The sequence below is a fragment of the Eumetopias jubatus genome, unplaced genomic scaffold (assembly GCF_037043125.1).
Source record: "Eumetopias jubatus isolate StellerSeaLion01/CBP00866 unplaced genomic scaffold, mEumJub1_p1.0 scaffold_2, whole genome shotgun sequence".
NCBI lineage: Eukaryota > Metazoa > Chordata > Mammalia > Carnivora > Otariidae > Eumetopias > Eumetopias jubatus.
In genome coordinates, this window is record NW_028274808.1 from 116,345,686 (window position 1) to 116,367,350 (window position 21,665).

The 21,665-nt window shown below is 39.8% G+C and overlaps 1 protein-coding gene across 3 annotated transcripts in view; it reads left to right on the forward strand.

The window, feature by feature from the left end:
• The first annotated feature begins 3,043 nt into the window (after positions 1 to 3,043).
• PPA2 (inorganic pyrophosphatase 2) overlaps positions 3,044 to 21,665 on the forward strand; it is an 83,701-nt gene continuing 65,079 nt past the window's right edge. For all 3 annotated transcript variants that reach the window (XM_028121293.1, XM_088021077.1, XM_028121294.2), the window contains exons 1-3: positions 3,044 to 3,253; positions 17,818 to 17,882; positions 20,019 to 20,063. In XM_028121293.1, coding sequence (XP_027977094.1) covers positions 3,079 to 3,253; positions 17,818 to 17,882; positions 20,019 to 20,063 — 285 coding nt within the window. In that variant the 5' untranslated portion in view covers positions 3,044 to 3,078. The remainder of the gene's footprint in view (positions 3,254 to 17,817; positions 17,883 to 20,018; positions 20,064 to 21,665) is intronic.

The following is a 21,665-nucleotide window of genomic DNA, read 5'->3' on the forward strand; positions in this document are numbered from 1 at the left end:
ATTTCAGAAAATGACAACTCTATCCAAGTTAGATTTAGTGTTACACTTACCAATGCTAAAAGAAGAAACAGAATTGGGATTCACTAATTATCTAATTTTTCTCTAGCTCCAACTCCTATCTCTACCACAGTTTCATAGCTGTGGGAGATGCTGGTTTTGTGCCACTTTTAATGAAAGACTTTTGCTTTAGTTGTCAGCCTTCTCAGGGATGGACTTTTCTGCTTTGTCCATGTCATGCCCTTTCTAGGGAAACCCATATCTGATCACTGGGGTTATAAAGGCCCAGTGATTTTGGCCCTATCCCGGACAACTCTAGCTTAAGCTCTAGAATATTCTGCTGGGTTTGGTCTTACTCTAAGAATCTGTAGATCATTAGAAATTAGCCCACAACATTGTCTCAGTAGGGTTTATTTTATTGAAACATCTGAACTTCGAAGGTGAATAGAACAATTAAGCTTTTATTTTCCTACACGAGGAAATAAAATTATATAGCCACTATGATACATGCACAAAAGAAATCCCCCCGCCCACCTTTATGGGAGAGTCTGCCTTACAGTTTAGCAATCAAGATTACACATTACAAATCCTCCACTGTCGACAAAAACATTTTAGGATCTGCAATCTAAGTAGAATCTAAGGGGTTACTGACAATATCTCCTACGATCCTTTCTGGAAATTGGATAGACCAGGCTCTTAATTTTAACTGTCATGAAATAATTGGCAAAATTGAAAGAACCCAGGTGCCTAGTTGGGAATAATGTGAACCTAGTTCATAGTTGGAGTAGAAATATGTAGAATTCTCACAGACCTTTCCAAGGAAGTTGGACTATATAGGGAAAGAAAATGACATTTGTGGCAGACAAATGTCTCGTTGTCCTCCAATATTCATTTTTTCTTTTTCTGTAGTAGTATGGCATCTAGTTTCTATTTGGGCCTCTGCTGACCCAGAAAAATCAGCTGCTAGTTTATAGTTACTTGTGGCCAGTAGACCAAGTGCTGCCCAACACAATGCAAGTAAAAGTAGGGTTACAGTTTCTGGGATGTGTTCTTAAGGGAAGGAGCACACCCTTCTTTTCTTTTTCTTTCTTTCTTGATTGCTTGCTTGCTAGGTGAAATGAGGATGTGATGGTTGGAGCTGTAGCAGCCATTCTGAACTATGGGGGTAACCTTAGCAGTGGAAATCAAACATAAGAGCAACAAGACAGAAATAACTTGGTTCTCTCACATGGGAGATCCCTGTATCACCTACCTCCAGACATTTATGTTGATCAAAATCCTGACCACCATCTAGATATAAGTACTATTCTCTCTATATAAAGTTATATGATGGCTATAGAGCCATCTTAGTAAGATTTCTGCTGGCAGATTTTTGTAAGTAAAAGTTTGTTCCAACCAATTTTAAAAAATCTTGTCTATCTTGTTAACATTAAGAACCGGAAGATGTAATTTGTAGCTATGGAACAGAGAGAGGCAGAAACTAGTTTAGACTAGAATCAGATCCATAATCATGACTTAATTGATATAAATTAATTAATATAATCTTTGCAGGGGGGCACCTGGGTGGCTCAGTCGTTAAGCGTCTGCCTTCGGCTCAGGTCATGATCCCAGGGTCCTCGGATCCAGTCCCGCATTGGGCTCCCTGCTCAGCAGGAAGCCTGCTTCTCCCTCTCCTACTCCCCCTGCTTGTGTTCCTTCTCTTGCTTTGTCTCTCTCTCTCTCTGTCAAGTAAATAAATAAAATCTTTAAAAAATATATATATATATAATCTTTGCAAAGACGTTTGTCTTTTAGTTGTAAGAGTCAGATTTTAAGTTAGAATTATATTTTTCATGAATTTATGTATTCATTGTGCATATTAACATTTCACTGAGAAGCCAATTTTTATTACAGAACTTTAAGAGATTATTTAAAACAGGCCTCCTCTTTTAATTAAAACCATTTCACTTAGTTTTTGCAGAGAGCATAAGTCACCTTTTTTTGCCTCTTTCTGTAAAATTGCTACTATTTTTGCTTTCACTTTTAGACTGAATAACAGATATTTAATTTTCTTTAAAAGTTTTAATTTCTAATGAAAAAAATCTTTTTTACTGCTTTCTTCTGGATTCTCTCATTCTGATTTATTGTGAGAATTAAACTTCATATTGACTGGAGGTCATTGGTGATCTCAGAAGGTGGAGGAAGCTCATTTGAATTGAGATGGGGAAAGAATATGAAGTGGAGATACTTTTCTGGAAAGTGGATAAACAGAATTTCTTATGCCAATAGAAAAATCTGGTAAAAGGGACTTCCAGGAGCAATTTAACTCCACAACAAAGGAGCCATTATTATATGCTGGGCATGCTGCTACCTCCTGCAAGGATACTAAATCTTAATTCCTGGGTGTTTGGCTCATTAACAATCCATTGGGTTGGTTGGGGTGAAATAAAGAACATGATAGGTTCACAAACATATAGGTACGGTACCAAGTGCCATTGTAGAAGTGAAAATGTAAGAAAAGAAAGGATAAATCACTTCTAGTTGTGTAAAATAGGAAAGGCCTCACGGAGGAAATAGCATTCGAAGAAGTTACCTATTTGTTGCTGTTGTTGTTCTATAAATCAGTGTCAAGGTAAAATCTTCACAAGGAGTTCTGTTCATGTCTTATGATGTTTGTGTATGTGTGTAATGCTTGTCTTCTACATTGGACGGTATCTAGAGCAGTGTCTGGCATAGAATAACCGCTCAATTTTATATCATTATAATAAAAATAATATGATAGTAAATATTAACCGTATGAGCGAAGTAGTGAATGCATATTTGCATTAATAAGTGGCCGTGAGCTCCTCAGGGGTGGTGGATGTTATCTTGCTCATCTTTGAACCTCGGCCTCGCTTTGGAGAGCGCGCGTCACTGTCAATTCGCTGGGCGTTTTGTTTTCTCTGATCGGTCTCCAGGGCGGGCCCGAGACGGGCTGGGGCGGGGATCTAACTCCAAGCCCCGGAAGGGAGTGATGGCTCCGGCCAGTAGGGGGCACCGGCGCGCAGCTGGGCCAGGGTCCCCCAGCGCCGCTCTGCGCGGAGTCCGACTGCCGTCGACGCCATGCGTGCGCTGCTGCCGCTCCTGCGCACCGGCTGGGCCTGGCGCGCGGGGTCCCCCGCAGCCGCCCGCTTGCCCCGGGGAAAGAGTGCAGGGCCGGGGCCGCACCGCGCCATGGCCTTCTACCGCACGGAGGAGCGCGGCCAGCCCTACTCCCCCGATTACCGCCTCTTCTTCAGTAAGTAGCTCGAGGGGCCCCCGGCGGGCGGCGCACCAGGGGGAGGCTCGGGGTGGGGCCTGTGCGGTCCGCGCGGCCTCCTCCCTCCTTCCTTCAGGATTGCGGTGGTGGCGGAACAGGCCAGGCCACCTCCCCGCATGCGGGGGGCCCGCGCCGAGGCACCGGAGCTGCCAGCGAGGGGGCGGCGCACTGAGCCCCCGAACGCGGAGCGCAGAGACGCAGGGTGATGGGCGGCCGGCGGAGCCGCGCTGAGTCCCCCTGGGCGAGGCCAACCGCCCTCCCCCAGCGGCGGTAGACGCTCAGGGGCGCCCGCCGTCAGCGCGCGGCGGCCCCGCAGCCTTAGGCCAGGCCCTGCCGCGACTCAGGGTTCTGGTAAGTTCGTTGTGCGAGGGAAGGGCAGAGTCCGCTGCCGGCCGGCTCTCTCGGTGGGCGTAACCACGCTCCTCCTAGTGAGGGCCGCCTACAGTTGGAAAGGCGGGCAGAACTTTGGAGATGCCTAGTCCAGTGGATCTTTTTTGGGGGTGGGGATAGGGTTGGGGGGACTCTGGCGAAGGATCTCCCAGAAGCATGAATTTATATTCACAAGTGTGCACTTTGAATGCGATGCTCGATTAAGAGCCTAGTTGGCTCCGGCTAGCCCTGTCTTCTCACATTGAGCAAGCCCCAGAGGGCGAAGCGAATTGCCGGGCCCTGAGCTGGCCGGCTAAGTCAGAAAACGACCCAAGTCTCCGTTATTCTCATTTTTCTTTGCACCCACATATTTCACTGTGTAGGTGAAAATAGGGAGGTTGGTTGAGTTGCCTTCATGCCTCATTGACTTCCGAGCCCTGAGGGGGAGTAGTACCTTTTTTGTAAAGGCCTTGCCTTTCCGCCCATCTCTAAAGAGCACCAGCTTTGGAAGCCTTCAGATCTAAGCTCGAATCCTGGGTTTTTTAGCTCTTAGCTCCGTGACCCCGGAGGAGTTTCTTAACCTGCTACGCCTTGTTTTTTCTTATCTGTAAAACAGGGCGGTAAGAATTTCGTGATAAAGTGTATATAAAATGATTAGTCACACAGTCTGCAATATAAATTATTATAAATAATATCTGTAATCATTATTGATATCTGTAATTTATAAAATGTTTACACGTATCTTACATGAACTTAGGGTCGAAGAGTATTTTATGGGAGAGAAAACTGAGTTAGTTTAGTTTTTGGATTATGATGCAACTGATACTAAAATAGCTATATTCTTCAAAATTGGTTGCTTTTTTTTGTTTTTCCTCTGTGCTGCATATTCTTTCCCATCCTTGCTTAGTCAAGATTCATCAGGTGGAGAGGAACCCTTAACAGGAAGTCCCAAATTTTGAGTGGATTGTGTTCCAAAAGGTTATGTATGATGTGATGATTTGGGGCACAGTTTTCTATAGAGTGTTATGAAATGGCAGTTAGGTTTTTGAGCAGATAAAAGCTTGTCTAAACGCATAACATGGTGAAAATATTCTAGATTTGCAGTAAGCACGGTAGTAATAGACCAAGAAAGTCAATAAATATTTATGAAGTGTGCTAGATACAGTTAGCCATGGCACTGAGGAGATTTGAGTTACGAGCCCTGCTCTCAAGAGAGTCATGATGTCAGTATAGGTAATTAGGGAAAAATATAAAAACACTGAAAAATATTTTACTTGAATGTTAACTGAGAAAACGTGGTCTCGAGGAGCCTGGGGCATATGGGATAGTTGACAGAGCATAGGCTTTGAAATGGACTCCTAGGCCTTCATCCTGACTCTGCCCTGTGCTCTCACTGTGTGTGATTTGGGCAGGTGATTCCTTCCATTTTTACAGGGCGTTTTTTTTTTTAGCTGTGGTATAATACAGTTGACCCAGCAGTGATCTTCAAGGTTCTTCTTGGTGCTGATCTTCCTTGAAGGCATTGGATAAATAGTAGATATTTTAACATTCTCTACTGGGACAGGGCCTCTATAAGGTATTTCCAAGGCTATATTGGCCTTACGCTGTGGTTTCTTTCTTTAGCTACAAGTGTATTCAGACTCAACGATTTTTCTATAACTAGAATGCCAAAAATGTCTTTTTTTTCCACTGAGTTAGGATAAATGATAAAAAAGAAAAGAAAAGGTTTTACTGAGGTAAATGGGCAAGAACTGGAAGAGTGTGGTTTGGGAGAGGGGGCCAGGTGGTGAGATACTGAGTGGAAGGTATGTCAGGTTAAACAGTTCCTGATCTAAAACGCCAGGTGGCATCCTTGGCCCAGGACTGTTTACTGCTTGCTGGCAAGGGTAGGGCAAAGTGAAAGGAAGCCCCTTTCGGGTAAGGGAGTAAGAGGAAAACAGTGAACAAATTGCTTCTTATAAAAATGGTCTCAAATTGGGTATTTTGAGCGTTGGCAGTGTCTACATGCAGTACTAGCGTGTAGTTTTACGTCACTTCAAAGAAAAACATGAGTGTAACACTACTTGGCTGAAAAGTGTTATTCAGCATTATTACAGTGGAATCATTTCCCACATTTCCAAATATATCCCAGTCCTCTAAAATACTACTGCACTGGGAGGTAGACCATTTTTGAGCTTCATTTCTGTAAATGATTTCTCTGTACTGCCATTCAGAAGAATCAGAATAAATGATAGGTTTAATATTTTTTTTTTCCTTTTAATTAGTGTCAGACTTTGTAGAAACAGTACAGAAGTGAGACGGGATGATATGGGGGAAAGAACATCCTGGCAGGAATCATCAGTTCTTGGTACCAGCCCTGGCCCTTTATTAACTTTTTCTGTGGCCTTGACTGAGTCATTTAACTTACTTGTATCTCAATTTTATTACACCATGGAAAGAGGAGATGGGAATAGATGGTCATTTCCAAACTGTGCTGAGTTGAACACAAACATACCTTAGTATATTATTAGGTTTTCTTTAAACAAAGCACTTCATGGTTTAATAAATGAGCAGAACACTTCCCATTTTATCACCTTCTTGGAGAGTCACAGTGTGCATATTAAAGTTCTGGGAAATTCTGATATAAAGTAACTTGTCCTAAACTTCTGAACCCCAGAGCCCTTATTTTTCAGAACATTGGTTAACATCTTAGTGACTCTAGAGTTTCATGGAATTCAGCTGGGGAAGCACTGGGTGAGGTAATTTCTGAAACTTCCAAAAGCAAGTGTGTCAAAGAAACAGTTCTAGACTAGCAGTCAAAACACTTAGATTGTAGGCCTAGCTTGACTGTCTGGGGCATCAGTTGACATCCCTCAGCTCAATTTCTCCCATCTGCAAAATAGAGATAGTACTAATGATATTACAGAATTGCTGTGGCAGTTAAATGAGATCAGGTGTGTAAGATTATCAGTGTGTCACACGTGACACATGGTAAATATTTAATATATGTTATTTCTTTTTTCTTTTTGACTTCAAGACATAAGACCAAAATTCTTGTCATATTCTGTGAAGGGTGAAAATAACAGGAGAAGCAGATTCCCTGCTGAGTGAGGAGCCCCAGGCAGGGCTCAGTCTCACAACCCTGAGATCATGACCTGAGCCGAAATTAGGAGTCAGAGGCTCAACCAACTGAGCCACCCAGGCACCCCCCCTAGGTCTTAGTTTTAATGGATATTGCTCTGCAGTCTTTTGATTGTGAAATCATAATGAGGTTAGACTTGTTTATGTGGGACCAAAGACAGCACTGCAAGTCAATATTCCTTGGATAGCCTGCATTTCTTTGTTTTGTTAATAACCTGAAAATTCATGGGCCACCTGGGTGGCTCAGTGGTTTGAGCCTCTGACTCTTGAAATCATTGATACTGGCTCAGGTCATGATCTCAGGGTCTTGAGATGGAGCCTTGCTTAAGATTGTCTCTCTGTCCCTCTGCCTTTCCCCTGCTTGCACACAATCTCACAAAAAAAAAAAAAAATCATTATTTTTGTTTTTTTATGTTTTCTCAAAGATGAGTAGAAGCTATGCTTTTCATAGTTTGCATTTTGTTACTATGGGATGGGTGACTGATTCACTTAGAGTCACTGTGCTGTAGGTAATTTATGTTGCTTTTATTTAGAATAAAAATGAATCATACAGTTCTTTAACAATGAATTTGTTTTATCATTCATAGGATATCATTTGAGGAGTAGGTGATGGGATGTGTCATTGACTCTACCATACATTTGGACTTAAGAAAATGTCCTGTGAATAATCCACACAATATGTGTTTGAGTCTTAAATATTTGTTCTTGTAACCTTTTTTTAAGTTGGCTTATATCATAGAATTTGAATTATATAGAGGTCATATAGAACATCATGGTTATTGTTTGAATATTGAATATTGAATATTGAAAAATTATTTGAATTTATTTGGTGCTTGTCATTGCTAAAGCTTCCAGTAAGAATCTCTATAAATGGTTTAGTAATAGTATACACCAGATAGCATACAGGTAGCTATTTGGTGTATACACATATTATCAAATACAGGTTTTGTACTCCATTCAACTTTCTCACTTGCTAATACCATTAATAAACTTTGGTCCTAATACAACTTGCTGTTATGAGAGAAAAACATAGGTAATTTACAAACTAATAGAATAAAATCTCATTTCAGTCTAGTTGAAGGGAAAGTTTTGACACAGTTTGGCCATGTCCAGTATATATTGATGGGCCTGAGACAATTCATTAGTTTATTATTTTTGACAAAGCAAAATACTGAGACAAAGTGGCAGGGTGACTACAGTTGTTTGTCTGATCTGCCGCTTAGTGAATATTCTATTAGAATAATAGTAAGTGAATAAAAAAGGAGAATCCTAAAACAACAAATAAGGAGGACCCATCAGAGCTGGAGATTTCAAAATATTTATAGAACATAAAAAGTTGGAGGTATGGTTATTGATGAAACAGCTTGGAGGAAGTCCCAGCGTGTAAGTGTATGTGCTGAGGGGTGTATAGAATAAAAAGAAGCCAAACTGCTGTGCAGAACCTCGGAGTGGTTGTGGGTATGTGGACGTGAGAGCAGGAAGTGGAGGTTAACACAGGGGGGTTGATGTAAGTTTTATTATGGAATAGCACACAGGTGTTTTCATAGAGGCTTGGGACTTGTGGAATGGGCTGGTTGGTTTCTTCTACAGAAATTGAAGAAAGTGGAGGGACGTAGAACACCCCGCTGGTGTTGCTGCCCCAGCAGAGCCCTCTGCATTCTCACTTAGGAAGCCCCCAGTGTAATGGCCCACTTCTTACCCCTGTGTCTCCACGGGAAGCTGACCCTTCAACAAGCCTTTCCTGTGTACACATCAGTCTTTCTAGTCTCTTACTCTTAAATATCAACCAGATTGTCAAAGATCATCTTCAGTCAGGCTTTCACTCCTACTACTATTGCTGCTACTCTACCAAACTCTTTTGTCAAAAGGCGACTTGCATGTGACAAATACAATGATCAGTTTTAAGTTCTTACGTGAATGATCAACAGAACTTTTCACAGTCGATCTTTTGTCTTCCTTGAAACTTTTTTTTTTTTCTTTTTGTCTCTGGGACAACACTCTCTTTGATTTTTTTTTTTTTAAAGATTTTATTTATTTATTTGAGAGAGAGAATGAGAGAGACAGTACATGAGAGGGGGTAAGGTCAGAGGGAGAAGCAGACTCCCCGCTGAGCAGGGAGCCCGATGTGGGACTCGATCCCGGGACTCCAGGATCATGACCTGAGCCGAAGGCAGTCGCTTAACCAACTGAGCCACCCAGGCGCCCAACACTCTCTTTGATTTTGATGGCTTCTCCAGCAGTCTCCTTTGCTGGATCCTTGGATTTCTGAACTTTTGAAATGCCCCAGGGCTCAGTACTTAGCCCACATCTCTGTTCTCTTTCCAGGGCTAGGGTTGGCTAATGTTTCCCGTGTAGGGCCCCGATAGTAAATAGTAGGCTTTGCAGGCCGTAGGTTCTCTGCCACAACTACTTAACTCCGCCTTTGTAGCACAAAAGTAACCAGAGAGAGTAAAAGTATGAATATGGATTTGTTCCAAGAAAACTTTATTTACACAAATAAAAACAGGCCACGGGCCAAAGTTTGCTGACTGTAGCTGTTGCTCGAGGTGATCCGGTTCAGCCCCATGGCTTTAGATACCATCTGTGCCTCCCAGATTTGCAACAGCCTGAATCTCTCTCTTTTTTTTTTTTTATAAAGATTTTATTTATCTGACAGAAAGAGAGACAGGGAGAGAAGGAACACAGGCAGGGGGAGTGGGAGAGGGAGAAGCAGGTTTCCCACAGAGCAGGGAGCCCGATGCGGGGCTTGATCCCAGGACCCTGGGATCATGACCTGAGCCGAAGGCAGACGCTTAACTGACTGAGCCACCCAGGTGCCCGCAGCCTGAATCTCCACCTTCTTTAACTTGAGATTGACACATCCAGTAAACATATTCTCTCTTCCCACCTAAATGTCTCAGAGACATCTCAAGGTTAGCATTCCTCTGCCCACTGGGTTGTTTCTTTCTTTCCTCACATCTGTAACCAATAACTCAACAATCATTCTTGGTGCCTTTGTTACTCTTAACCCCACTTCTAATTCAGTACTTTCTCACTTCAGCTGTGCTTTTGAAATGTATCCAGAAGACAGTTACTTCTCTCCGCTTCCACCCTTGCCACTTTATCCATCTTCCACCTGACCAATTGTAGTAGCCTCCTGATTCTACCCCCTCCTGCCACCCTGATTCCCCTGTAGTCTGCTTTCCACACAGAAGTCACCTTGATCCTTTAAAATGTAAGTCAGATCATGTCCAGGCTCTGCTCCAAACTCCAGTGGCTTTTCATTTCGCTCAAAATAAATTTCAAATATTCACCACAGTATACAAGGTCCTGTGTGACTAATACTGGACTTCCTCCCTGAATCTGTCACCTGCCACTCTTCCTTTTGATCAGTGTGTTCCAGCCATCCTGGCCTCCTTGCACTGTTCCTCCCTAGACATCTGCTTCCTCACTTTATTTTGGTCTGTGCTGAAGTGTTACCTATCAGTGAGATCTTCCCTGACCTTTCCATTTGAATTTTGTCTCTTCCCTTATTCATTCCTTTCTTGCTCTCATTTCTTTTCCTTTATGGTGCGTATTGTACCCAATATAGTAAGAACATACTCTATACCTGCCCCCCCCACTAAAATATAAATTCCATAAGAACAGGGAATTTGTATACCCAGGACTTAATGTGTTCAGTAAATATTGAATGAATGAATTTAAGGAAATCTTATAAATTAAGTAGAAAAAAAGAAGTAGAAGAGAATTTGACTTTTAAAAAGTCCAGTGAGTGTCCTCTGAGATTTTAGAAGCTCTTGTATCCATTAAAAAGGAAGAGGAAGCTATGAAGAAAACATAATCACAGGCATATTAAAATATTGCAATTGTAAAGACAAAGAACTCAGTAGAAGGTGTAGTGAGACGGATGGTGATCTGTTGTTTTAAGCCACCAGGTTTGTGATCATTTGTTATGGCAGTCCTGGAAAACTAATACAGAAAAGTTAGAATATAAGGTAAAGAAACCTACCAGAAAAGTTAGAATATAAGGTAAAGAAATCTACAGAAAGTAGAAAAAGGTGTCAAAGAGATAGAAAAATGAGGTAGAGGAGACATGGAGGTTTAATCTAGGAAGTCCAATATTTGATTAACATGAGTGCCAGAAGGAATGGAGAGGTAATTATCAAAGAGATAGTAGAAGAGATCTAAGAATTTAAGGACCCTAGTGTTCTGAGTCCCAGACATACTGCAAAATCTCAGAAAACTGAGGCTTTTATAAAGAAGATCCTGAAAGTCTTGGGGCACAGGGCAGGGGAGGGAGGGAGAACAGGTCACCTTAAAGGAATGAGAATCAAACTGGTATTTGACTTATGAGCACAAAAGAATACTTAAAGCCTTCAAGATCCTGAGAGAAAATAACTTTCCTCCTAGAACTTACCCAGGCAACCATCAATCTAGGGTGAAGACCAAATAAGGACATTTCAGACATTTAAGGACTTGGGAAATTTACCTCATATGCATCCTTTCTTACAGAACACAAATTAGGGATATGCTCCTGCAAAACAAGAAAGTAAACCAAAAAAGATGAATGCATGGGATCCAGAAAACAGATCTGAGCTGGAGACCAAAGAAGCAAAGTCTTAGGATGCCAAAGAATCATCCCGTCCATGTTGCAGCAAGAGGATAGAGATTTCCAAAGGGAGCTGTTTGTGTGTAGAGAGAATTCCATAGTCTTTGTGGAATCTGTGAGACATTTCAATAATTTATAGAAATGATTATGACTGACAATGGAAGAAACATGATTAGAAGTACAAGTCAAAACAGAAGCTGAACAGGAGAAGAAATTTAATTATAACATTATACTTGGCTAAAAATCAATACATAGACAATGCTTTTCAAACTTACTTCAGTGTAAGAAGTGTTCGTGGGTCCTTGCTCAAAATCTAGGTATCCAGATTCCTCTTAGGATTCTGATTCCCTAGGTATGGGAGGTCCAGAGAACTGTTTAACAAACACTCCAAGTTTTTCCTATCCTTAGAAAAATTTTGGAACTCTACTAATAGGAAGAGCATAGAAAATTCAGTGTGATTATAGAACATTTATCCACCTTGAAATGAAAAAATAAAAGTGCAAAAGATAAAAAGGAGAGAGAAGGATGAGGGGACTGAAGTAAAAAGCCAGTTAGTACAGTCAAATATTGTATGTGTTTGGTGGAACAGGGACTAAGGCTATAAATTGTTAAGATTGGTCAGTAGAGAATTTGAGAGGAATAGGTTGGGGGTCAAATGAACTAAACTTATCTCTTAGAATTGGAATCAGTAGATAATCTCTAACATTGATAAGGTAAAAACTAATCATACAAATATATTATTTGGAGAGATGTAGATAATCACTAGACCTCAGGTAAGTTAAAGAGGTGAAAAATTTTGCTCTGACAGTGGATCTGGATTGGAGAGAGGTGGAGATTGATAGAGGTTTTTAACCATGTACATAAATTGCTTTGTTTAAACAGCAAAACAGGTATTTTAAAAAGCAAATTGGTGGCAGCAACTTGGTTTCAAATCTAAAGACACGACCAGTCTGAGCTTCGAATAATGAGGTTCTGACTCAGGATTTATTACTGATTTATTCTGAGCCTCTGAGAAAGCGCTGTCTATACCGTGTGCTTCAGCTCTGTCGTCTTCATAGAGTGGTACATGTTGCTCCAGTGCTTGCCGCATATACCACATCTCTCTATGACTCGTATGTAAAATACAGATTACCCGTTTCATTTTGTAGAGGATCAGGATAAACAGCACTTATCTATACATCTACCTTTGGAGAGTCTTAACACTCTTTATATGGAGCATGCTAGCAATCTACCTTTGGAGAGTCTTAACACTCTTTATATGGAGCATACTAGCATACTAATAGCACTGACCCTAGAAAACTTAATGGGTTCTCATCCTGTCTTCACTAGATCAATGATTTGCTTGCTTTCTTTTTTTTTTATTATTATGTTACGTTAATCACCATACATTACATCATTATGTTTTTGATGTAGTGTTCCATGATTCGTTGTTTGCGTATAACACGCAGTGCTCCGTGCAGAACGTGCCCTCTTTCATACCCATCACCAGGCTAACCCATCCCCCCACCCCCCACTCCTCCTAGAACCCTCAGTTTGTTTCTCAGAGTCCATAGTCTCTCATGGTTCGTCTCCCCTCTGATTTCCCCCCCTTCATTCTTCCCTTCCTGCTATCTTTTTTTTTTCTTTTTTTACATATAATGTATTATTTGTTTCAGAGGTACAGGTCTGTGATTCAACAGTCTTGCACAATTCACAGCACTCACCATAGCACATACTCTCCCCAGTGTCCATCACCCAGCCGTCCCATCCCTCCCACCCAATGATTAGCTTTCTGATTATGCCAAGAGGACTCCTTTGCCTTTATACTTACTGGATGATGCTGATGCGGATGATGTAGTACATGCCCTATCTGGGCTGTGGCCATACCTCACTTTTTAGCACTTTTGTATTCCGGCATCTACTGCATTACCTTTTCAAACTAAATTACATATTGCTAATGGAAAAAAAATGAGAAAATTAAGTTTCAGAGAAATTGAGTGACTTTATCAAGCTCAGTAACTAGAAGTCAGGCAGGCTCTTGGTCTCTGTATTCATTGCTCTGTGTGAGTTTTTGGTATATTGCCCATCAAAGCTCATTATCTGACATCTAAAGCCATATTTATTTTTACTGTTGCAGATATAATTCTATTCTTTTTTCTTCATTAGTACATTTTTATCTATACAATTTTGTGACCCAGATGGCTTCTAGTAGGTATTGGTTATCTGAGTCAGACCATTCACTCACTAATACTCTTTTTACTTTCCAAGATGACAATTAGATAACAACTTAAACCCATGTATTGGCATTACCATAGTCTTTGAATATCATGTTTAGATCCCGATTTAAAGAGATAGCTACCTCAGCACACTTCATAAATCTTTAGCTTTTAGAGATCACAGCTTAGGCTGGTCCCATTTTTTCCTCAGGCTTGAGTAACATGCTTTCATCCTAAATCTTACTAAGTTTGTTGGGGCTTGTCTCCTGTTAACAAGAACATTGGAGCTTTAGAGAAATTTAACACCAAATCAATGTGTTAGAGGTATCATTTATTCTTAATTACAAAGGCAGCCCAACTATTCTGTCAAATTTCCTATACTTCCATAATTGTAATAATGAAGTTCCCTGGTTTACTCAGCTGCCGGAATTCTTAGAGCTGAGATTATTGTTAATTCCCATCACAGTGATAGGTCCCAAATGTAATAATTGACATAATCTTCCAAAGGATTGTATTTTTCTCAAAACTATGTTGTCTTTGTGACTTAAAGCTGAGAAAAGAATCACAGATTGGTGACTGTTCATTGGAACAAGAGCAAACATTTATACTTTAATACATATTTTTCTTAACCTATTTTTTTTGCTTCATATTTTTAAACTTATATACGGTAAAATTCAGTCCTTTTTTGTGAACAGTTCTGAGTTTAGATAGAATATAGATTCGTTTAAACACCATCACGATCAAGACACAGAACAATCCATCACTCCTTAACAGTTTGCATGTGGTCTCTCAAGTCACCTTCACCCTCTACCCTCAACTCCTGGCAGTCACTTCTCTGCTCCTAATGCCTGTAGTTTTGCCTTTTCCAGAATGTCATCCAAATGGAATTGTTTAAGTCTAGCTTTTTTCACTTGGCATGATACATTTTAGGTTTATCCATTTTGTTGTGTGTATCAGTAGTTCATTCTTTTTTATTGGTTACTAATATATCATTGAGCAAAATACCATTATATGGGTGTAGCAGTGTTCATTTATCCATTTACTATTTGTGCATTTAGTTTGCTTCCAGTTTTTGGTGATTTTGAATAAAGCCACCTATAAACATTCACTTAGAAGTTTTCCGGTAAACATTAGTTTTCATTTTTCTTGGTCAAATACTTATTAACAGTAGGATTTCTGGGTCAAATGTTTAACTTTATAAGAAAATGCCAAACTATTTTCCAAAGTGGCTATATCATTTTCAATTCCCACTGCCATATCTTAATAGAAAATAAATGTTACCCATTTAAGTATCTATTACTTATAGAAAAGTAAATAATCATGCAGCAAACTGATAATTTTGTTCTTGCGTTGCTCCTGGATGATTTTAAATTCAGGCAGAGAATTTGAAGTTTGATCTGGTATGCCAAAGGTTTTTTTTTTAAGGTGCATTTTTTAAAAAACTAATGAAAAAGAACTTTGTAGATCATAGCAAGATTGTATATACTTTGCCACTTGTGTGCTCTTTCTCTTTATCCTACCCTGTGAATGGGTCCTTCAGGAGTTACCTTGTTCCCAAAGTGGGAAAAGAAAAATTTCATGAACTGCTTGGAGGGAAAAATGAAATAGTAATAGAGATATATTTATTGAATGCCTACTAAATTCTAGGTACTTCCTGGATGCTGGGGACCCAGTGGAGAGTATAGCAGAATAAACAAAAGCAAACAACAAAACCTTCCTTGGAGAACTTTAGTAATAAGTGCTAAGGAAACCTACACAACACGAGAAGAAGAAATTCTATTTTGGTGAAGTGAGGGCTATTGTTAAGTTACCTGCTTCTAATTTTAGTGGGCTGAAGCATGGCTTGTGTTTGTTTAAATAAACTGTATTTTGAAATAATTTTAGATTTGGTGAAGTTGCAAAGATTGTACACAATTCCGATATATCTCTTACCAAGCTTCCCCTAATGTTAACATCTCTCATTACCAATGTGCATTTGTTAAAACTAAGAAACCAACATTGGTACCTACTATTAACTCCTCATTTTATTTGGGAATCACTAGTTTGTCCACTAGTGTCATTTTTCTGTTCCAGGATCCAGTTCAAGGTACCACATGGCACTTAGTCGTTATATTTCCTTACTGTCCTCCAGTCTCACAATTTCTCAGTATTTCCTTGTTTGTTTTATGAGCTTGAGACTTTTGAAGAGTATTGGTTAGGTATTGTATAGAATGTCCCTCAGTTTGGATGTGTCTGCTGACTTTCTTGTGATGAGACCGGGGTTATGGGTTTGGGGGAAAAATACAACAGAAGTGAAGTACCTTTCTCATCACAGCGTATCAGGAGGTGCATGGTATCAACATGACTTTTCACTGGTGATGTTAACCTTGATCACTTGGCTAAGGGTACTGTTTGCCAAGCTTCTCTACTGTAATGTTACTGTTTTTCCTTTTCTGTGTTCTATTCTTTGGAAGTGAGCACTAAGTCCAGTCTATGCTCAGGAGTAGCAGAGTAAGCTTTACTTCTTGGAGGGGGACATCTATCTATATTGCCTGGAATTTTTCTATAAGGAAGGTTTGTCTTTTCTCCCTCGTTTATTTATTTATACAATCATTTGTATTAGTGTGGTCTCTGTATATATTTATTTTATCCTTTAGCTTGTAATCAAATAGTCTATTATCTGTTGCTCAGTTTGTTCCAGCTTTGGCCTTTGGGAGCTCTTACAGATTGGCTGCATTTCCTTTTCACATATCGCCAGCCTTTTGTTTCTTTCAGCACTTGGTTGTTGGTACTACAGGACCCATCAGGTTTATCTTGTATATTCTTTGTCCCAGCCTTAGAATCAGCCCCTTCTTTAAAAAGCTCTAGTTCTTTTTTATTGGAGAATGGTATTTGAAAACCAAAATTTGGATGCTGAGTGTACTCGTCGTTGCTATTGGGCTGTCAGCCAGTCCATGTTTTATTTTGTTAAAATATTTTTAAAGTCTAAATCTGAAAATTATGCCAAAGAGGTAGCAGGCCAGAAATAAAACATACCCTGACTTAGGAAATTATAAACTGAAAAAATTTTATGGCTCTATTAAGCCCAGCTTTTGGAAATAGATGCGTTCCAATAAAAGTGCATATTAAGTTGTTTTTTATTTAAGATTTTATTGAAAACTAAAATTAAAATATTTAAAATATGCATTTCAGTATGCAATGAAGATGAGACAGTTTCTATTATTAAAGTTCCTTTTTGTTTTAAGCTTGCTCTAATATAAGCATCCTTATCACTGAGTGGGAACCAGTAATTTGTTTCTTTTCTTTTAATTGAGTAGAACATTTAAATCTTTGTTCATGTGAATTGTATAGGCAGAAATTGGGAATTCTGTTGCTAGGTTTCTCCTAGGGAAATTGACATCAGTTTTAATCCAATCACTTATTAATGAATCTCTTCAAAAGTGAGATTTTTCATATTTGGGTGATAGTCAGTTTCAGACATTTTTCTGCTTTGGATGTTTTAAGCTACAGAGATAAATCCAGTTGACCCTTGAACAAGGCAGGGTTAGGGGCACCTACCCACCACACAGTCGAAGATCTGTGTACAACTTCTGACTCCTTAAAAACTTAACTACTAATAGCTTATGTTGACCAGGAGTCTTACCAATAGCATAAACAGTCAATTAACATGCATTTTTGTATGTTATATGCATTATGTACTGTATTCTTAGAATTAAGTAAACTAGAGAAAAGAAAATGTTATTAAGAAAATCATAAGGGATGGGGCGCCTGGGTGGCTCAGTTGTTAAGCGTCTGCCTTGGGATCAAATCATGATCCCAGGGTCCTGGGATTGAGCCCCGCATCGGGCTCCCTGCTCGGCGGGAAGCCTGCTTCTCCCTCTCCCACTTCCCCTGCTTGTGTCCCTTCTCTCTCTCTCTGTCAAATAAATAAATAAACTCTTTAAAAAAAAATCATGAGAGAAAATACGTTTACAGTACTGTATTGTATCTAAAAAAAAATCCATGTATAAGTGGACTCATGAAGTTCAAACTTACGCTGTTCAAGGGTCAACTGTAAATTATTTTGGCAAACCAAAATATGGTTTATGTGGTATGTATTCTCTTTGGTCATCATGTTGGGGCAAATTTTAAAAGTTGAATTAAACTTTAAATTTGGAGTTAAGGTTAATTTGAAAAATCTTTAAGCACTTTTTTAAAAAGTTTAAAAGTGGATAAGGATATAATTGTTCTGAAGAATGGGATAGTCTAATGCTTTAATTCTGTATTTTTATTTTTGTTTTTTTCCTTTGCAGAGAATGTAGCTGGTCACTACATTTCCCCCTTTCATGATATTCCTCTGAAGGTGGACTCAACAGAGGTATTGTTTTAACTTGCTTTGGGGGTGAATATATATACTTCTAATATCACAAAATGCTTTTTGGAAGCATCTCAAGGAAAGAATGCGGTTGGAAGTCAAGAAGGACAACAGAGTTGTCATAACAGGATTGTAAGCCTCTTTCATGAATTAGAATTAGTATGAGAATAGGATCCTTCCAGGAGGAAGATTATGGAACACTGATGTGGGATTTGTGCTGCTTCCAGCCCTTCAGAAGACTGGACTCTCAATATCATGGCAAACAGGGAGAATAATAGTGAAGATTTATTGAATGCTCATGGTGCTTATCCAGACACTGTGCTCAGAGCTTGACTTGCATTTTCTGAGTGGCTAGGGCTACTGTTATTACCCTTACTTTGTTAATGAGGTCCAGTGCTTTGCCCATGACCACAAATCTGTTGTCTGTAGTGGGAGGTGGGATATGAATTTAGGTGCTCTAACTCCAAAGGTTGCATTCTTAATTGCTCTTGTGTAATCCTTCCAGCTCATTAATTCTAAGTAGTATTCAGCTACAGGACAGAAGAGAAGGAAGCCAAAGAGCAGAAAAGAAGTGTGTGTGTGTGTGTGTGTGTGTGTGGGTGTGTGGGTGTGTGTGTGTGTGTTCCCCCCAGAAAAGAACTCCCTTCGTGTGTGTGTGTGTGTGTGTGTGTGTGTGTGTTCCCCCCAGAAAAGAACTCCCTTCGTGTGTGTGTGTGTGTGTGTGTGTGTGTTCCCCCCAGAAAAGAACTCCCTTCGTGTGTGTGTGTGTGTGTGTGTGTGTGTGTTCCCCCCAGAAAAGAACTCCCTTCGTGTGTGTGTGTGTGTGTGTGTGTTCCCCCCAGAAAAGAACTCCCTTCGTGTGTGTGTGTGTGTGTGTGTGTGTGTGTGTGTTCCCCCCAGAAAAGAACTCCCGTGTGTGTGTGTGTGTTCCCCCCATGTGTTTTGTTCTGTTTTGGCCAATGAACAGTCCAACCCGAATATCTCATGTCTCCTAACACCTCTCCTTGCTTTGGGCCAGAAGTGCATGCATTCATTTATTCATTTATTAATTTATTCTTTCAATAAACAATCATTGCAGCATTATGAACTAGACAGCATTCCAGGCACTAGGGTTGCAATGGTGAATTAGATAGATGTGAGATCTAGTTCACACTCAACTGGAGGAGACAGACAACCAGAAAACAAGTCAACAATAATGTTAAGTGCTATAAAACTAGAATAGGGTAATGAAAGAAGGAGGGGTTGGTTGGTGCTTCTTCATGTGGGGGTGTACCATGACAAAATCTGTTTACTTAGCAAAATAATAATATTTTTGGGAATCATGGAGTAGGTAGGGGTGGAGCTGGAGCAGAGTGGACTAGAAACATCCCAGTGGGCATGATATTCTGCCTAAGGAGAATAGGGTTTGGGGAATGTGAGATTGGGGTTAGGCAAAGGTGAGAGTGGGGCAGGGCAAAATAAGCAGGATAAGCCAGTAAATTCTGGGCATGTGGAGATTGGTACACACAGTGGTTGTGTGGATAGGTTTCCCCCATCCTCAGCCATGATGGTTGCACCTTGTACTTTGGGATGTGGTATTTTTTCCTCCATTAGTGGCTTTATTGGTGTGTAAAAGTTACATAGAAGTGTGAGCATTTGTGAATGGCATAATTTTTCTTCCCAACCCATCACATACTCAGTTTTAATTTGAAAGTGCTTGATGGAGGCATAGTAATCACACCTTGGTGGAATTTACAGGCAGGAGGTGCAGCTGAGTACTTTCATGGCTTGTTAGTCACGGTCCCTAGAGTTTCATTTCAATAATGAAATGACTGTTTTAAGTGTAATCATTGGAAACTGACAGTCTTTCCTTAAAGACCAAACAGAGCCTTTGATTGTTTTATAAAAACTAGGAAAATATACTTGAAAGAGATCTAGCTTTTCTGATTATTTTATGAAACACTTTAATGCTCATGCACTGGGGATGCAAATGCTGAGAGAAAAGGAACTGGGCATTTGGTAGGTTCTCTGTTGAATCAGGTTTCTGGGCAGCCTTTATAGTGGAACGTTTCTGTAGTAGGCTTCCTTTCACTGCTTTGCAATGCCGCTGTATTCTTTGCTGAAATATTAAAATTACAAATACCATCTTTTCTTTTATAGGAAAATGGCATTCCTACAAAGAGAGCACGAAATGATGAATATGAGGTATATCTCTAAAGGTTTTTATTTTTGTGAGTCACTTCTGTTGTCCATTAAAGACCTTGATGATAGTGCGTTTGTAAAATGCTTCCAGAGTTTTCTCCCCTACAAGGTTTTTGTGTGCATTCTTTTTTTTTTCCTTCTGGTATCTGTTTAAGGCAGCTAGGGATGATCTTACTGTTTCACCTTTTTTTCAACTTTTTTTTTAAATTTATTTATTTGTTAGAGAGAGAAAGCACAGCAGGGGAAGCAGCAGGCAGAGGGAGAAGCAGGCTCCCCGCTGAGCAAGGAGCCCGATGTGGGACTCGATCCCAGGATTCTGGGATCATGACCTGAGCCAAAGGCAGACGCTTAACCAGCTGAGCCACCCAGGCATCCCTCACTTTTTTTCTTGTAAAATATACCTAAAATAAAATTTACCATTTATTGCACAGTTTTTAAAGTGTACAGTTCAGTGTAATTATAATACTTTCACTTGTGCAGCCATCACCACCATTCATTGCCAGAACTTCTTCATCTTCCCAAACTGAAACTCTGCCCAGTAAACACTAACTCTCCATTCTCTGCTCTGCCCAGCCCCTGGTAACTACTATTCTACTTTGTTTATGAATCTGACTACTCTAGGAACCTCCTTACCATTTCATTTTATAAGTGAAGAACCAGAGAGAATCAGGAAATGAACCCAGATTTTAGTAGCAAGTTATTTATCATGGTAGATAATCTAAAGTAAAGGTACTTTATGAAAATTGGTCAGTTTATCATTTTTTTTATTTTAAGGGAAAAGGTGGTTTGAGAGGCTGTTTTAGAATTCAGGAACAAGTCATTTGGGGATAGAGGAGAAACAAAGTTATACCAGCTATACACTAAAATAAATGTGTTCTAAATATATCTTTTAAATATGTGACTGGCAAACCTTTAATAGTTCTTGACTTAGGACCTGAACATTTGATTGATGCCTGTCATCCCATCTCATGCTGTTGATGCCTTTTTATCTTGCTGATACCAGTTTTTTCTGCCACCTTCCTCAGCCTTCTTTTCCCTTTAACCTTATTTCCATTTTTTCTCTACTCCAACTAAAACTTAGGACCCCAGCCTTTGAATCTACTTCCAGAAATAGCTGCGAGTGCTGTTTAATCCCTACCAGCTTTGCCTGCCATCCATATTGTATTTTCTTAAATTGGTGTCTGTTAAAATGGTCCTTAAACCGTCTATGTTGGAATAACATAGAACACTTGTTAAAATTTCAGATTCCAGGGCTTATTCCGTATCTACTAAATCAGAATCTGCTTGATGGGGACTGGTTAGTCCACATATTTAACAAGTGTTTCAGGGCATCCTCTACACACTGAAGTTTGAGAACCACTGCCTTAGATGGGAGTGAATAGATACTGATGGCTTCGAGACTTTGTGTATTATCCTAGAAATAGTTTTTTTTTCCGGCGGAAAAAATGTATTCTGAGTCCATACAGCCAACTTAAAATTTAATTCTTAGAACATGGATCATATGTCAGAGACTGCCTGATTTGAGTCTATAGTTTGTGTGTTTATTTATTTATAATTCTCTCCCATTTTTTCCAACCCCAAGCCCTTGGCAACAACTTTTCTACT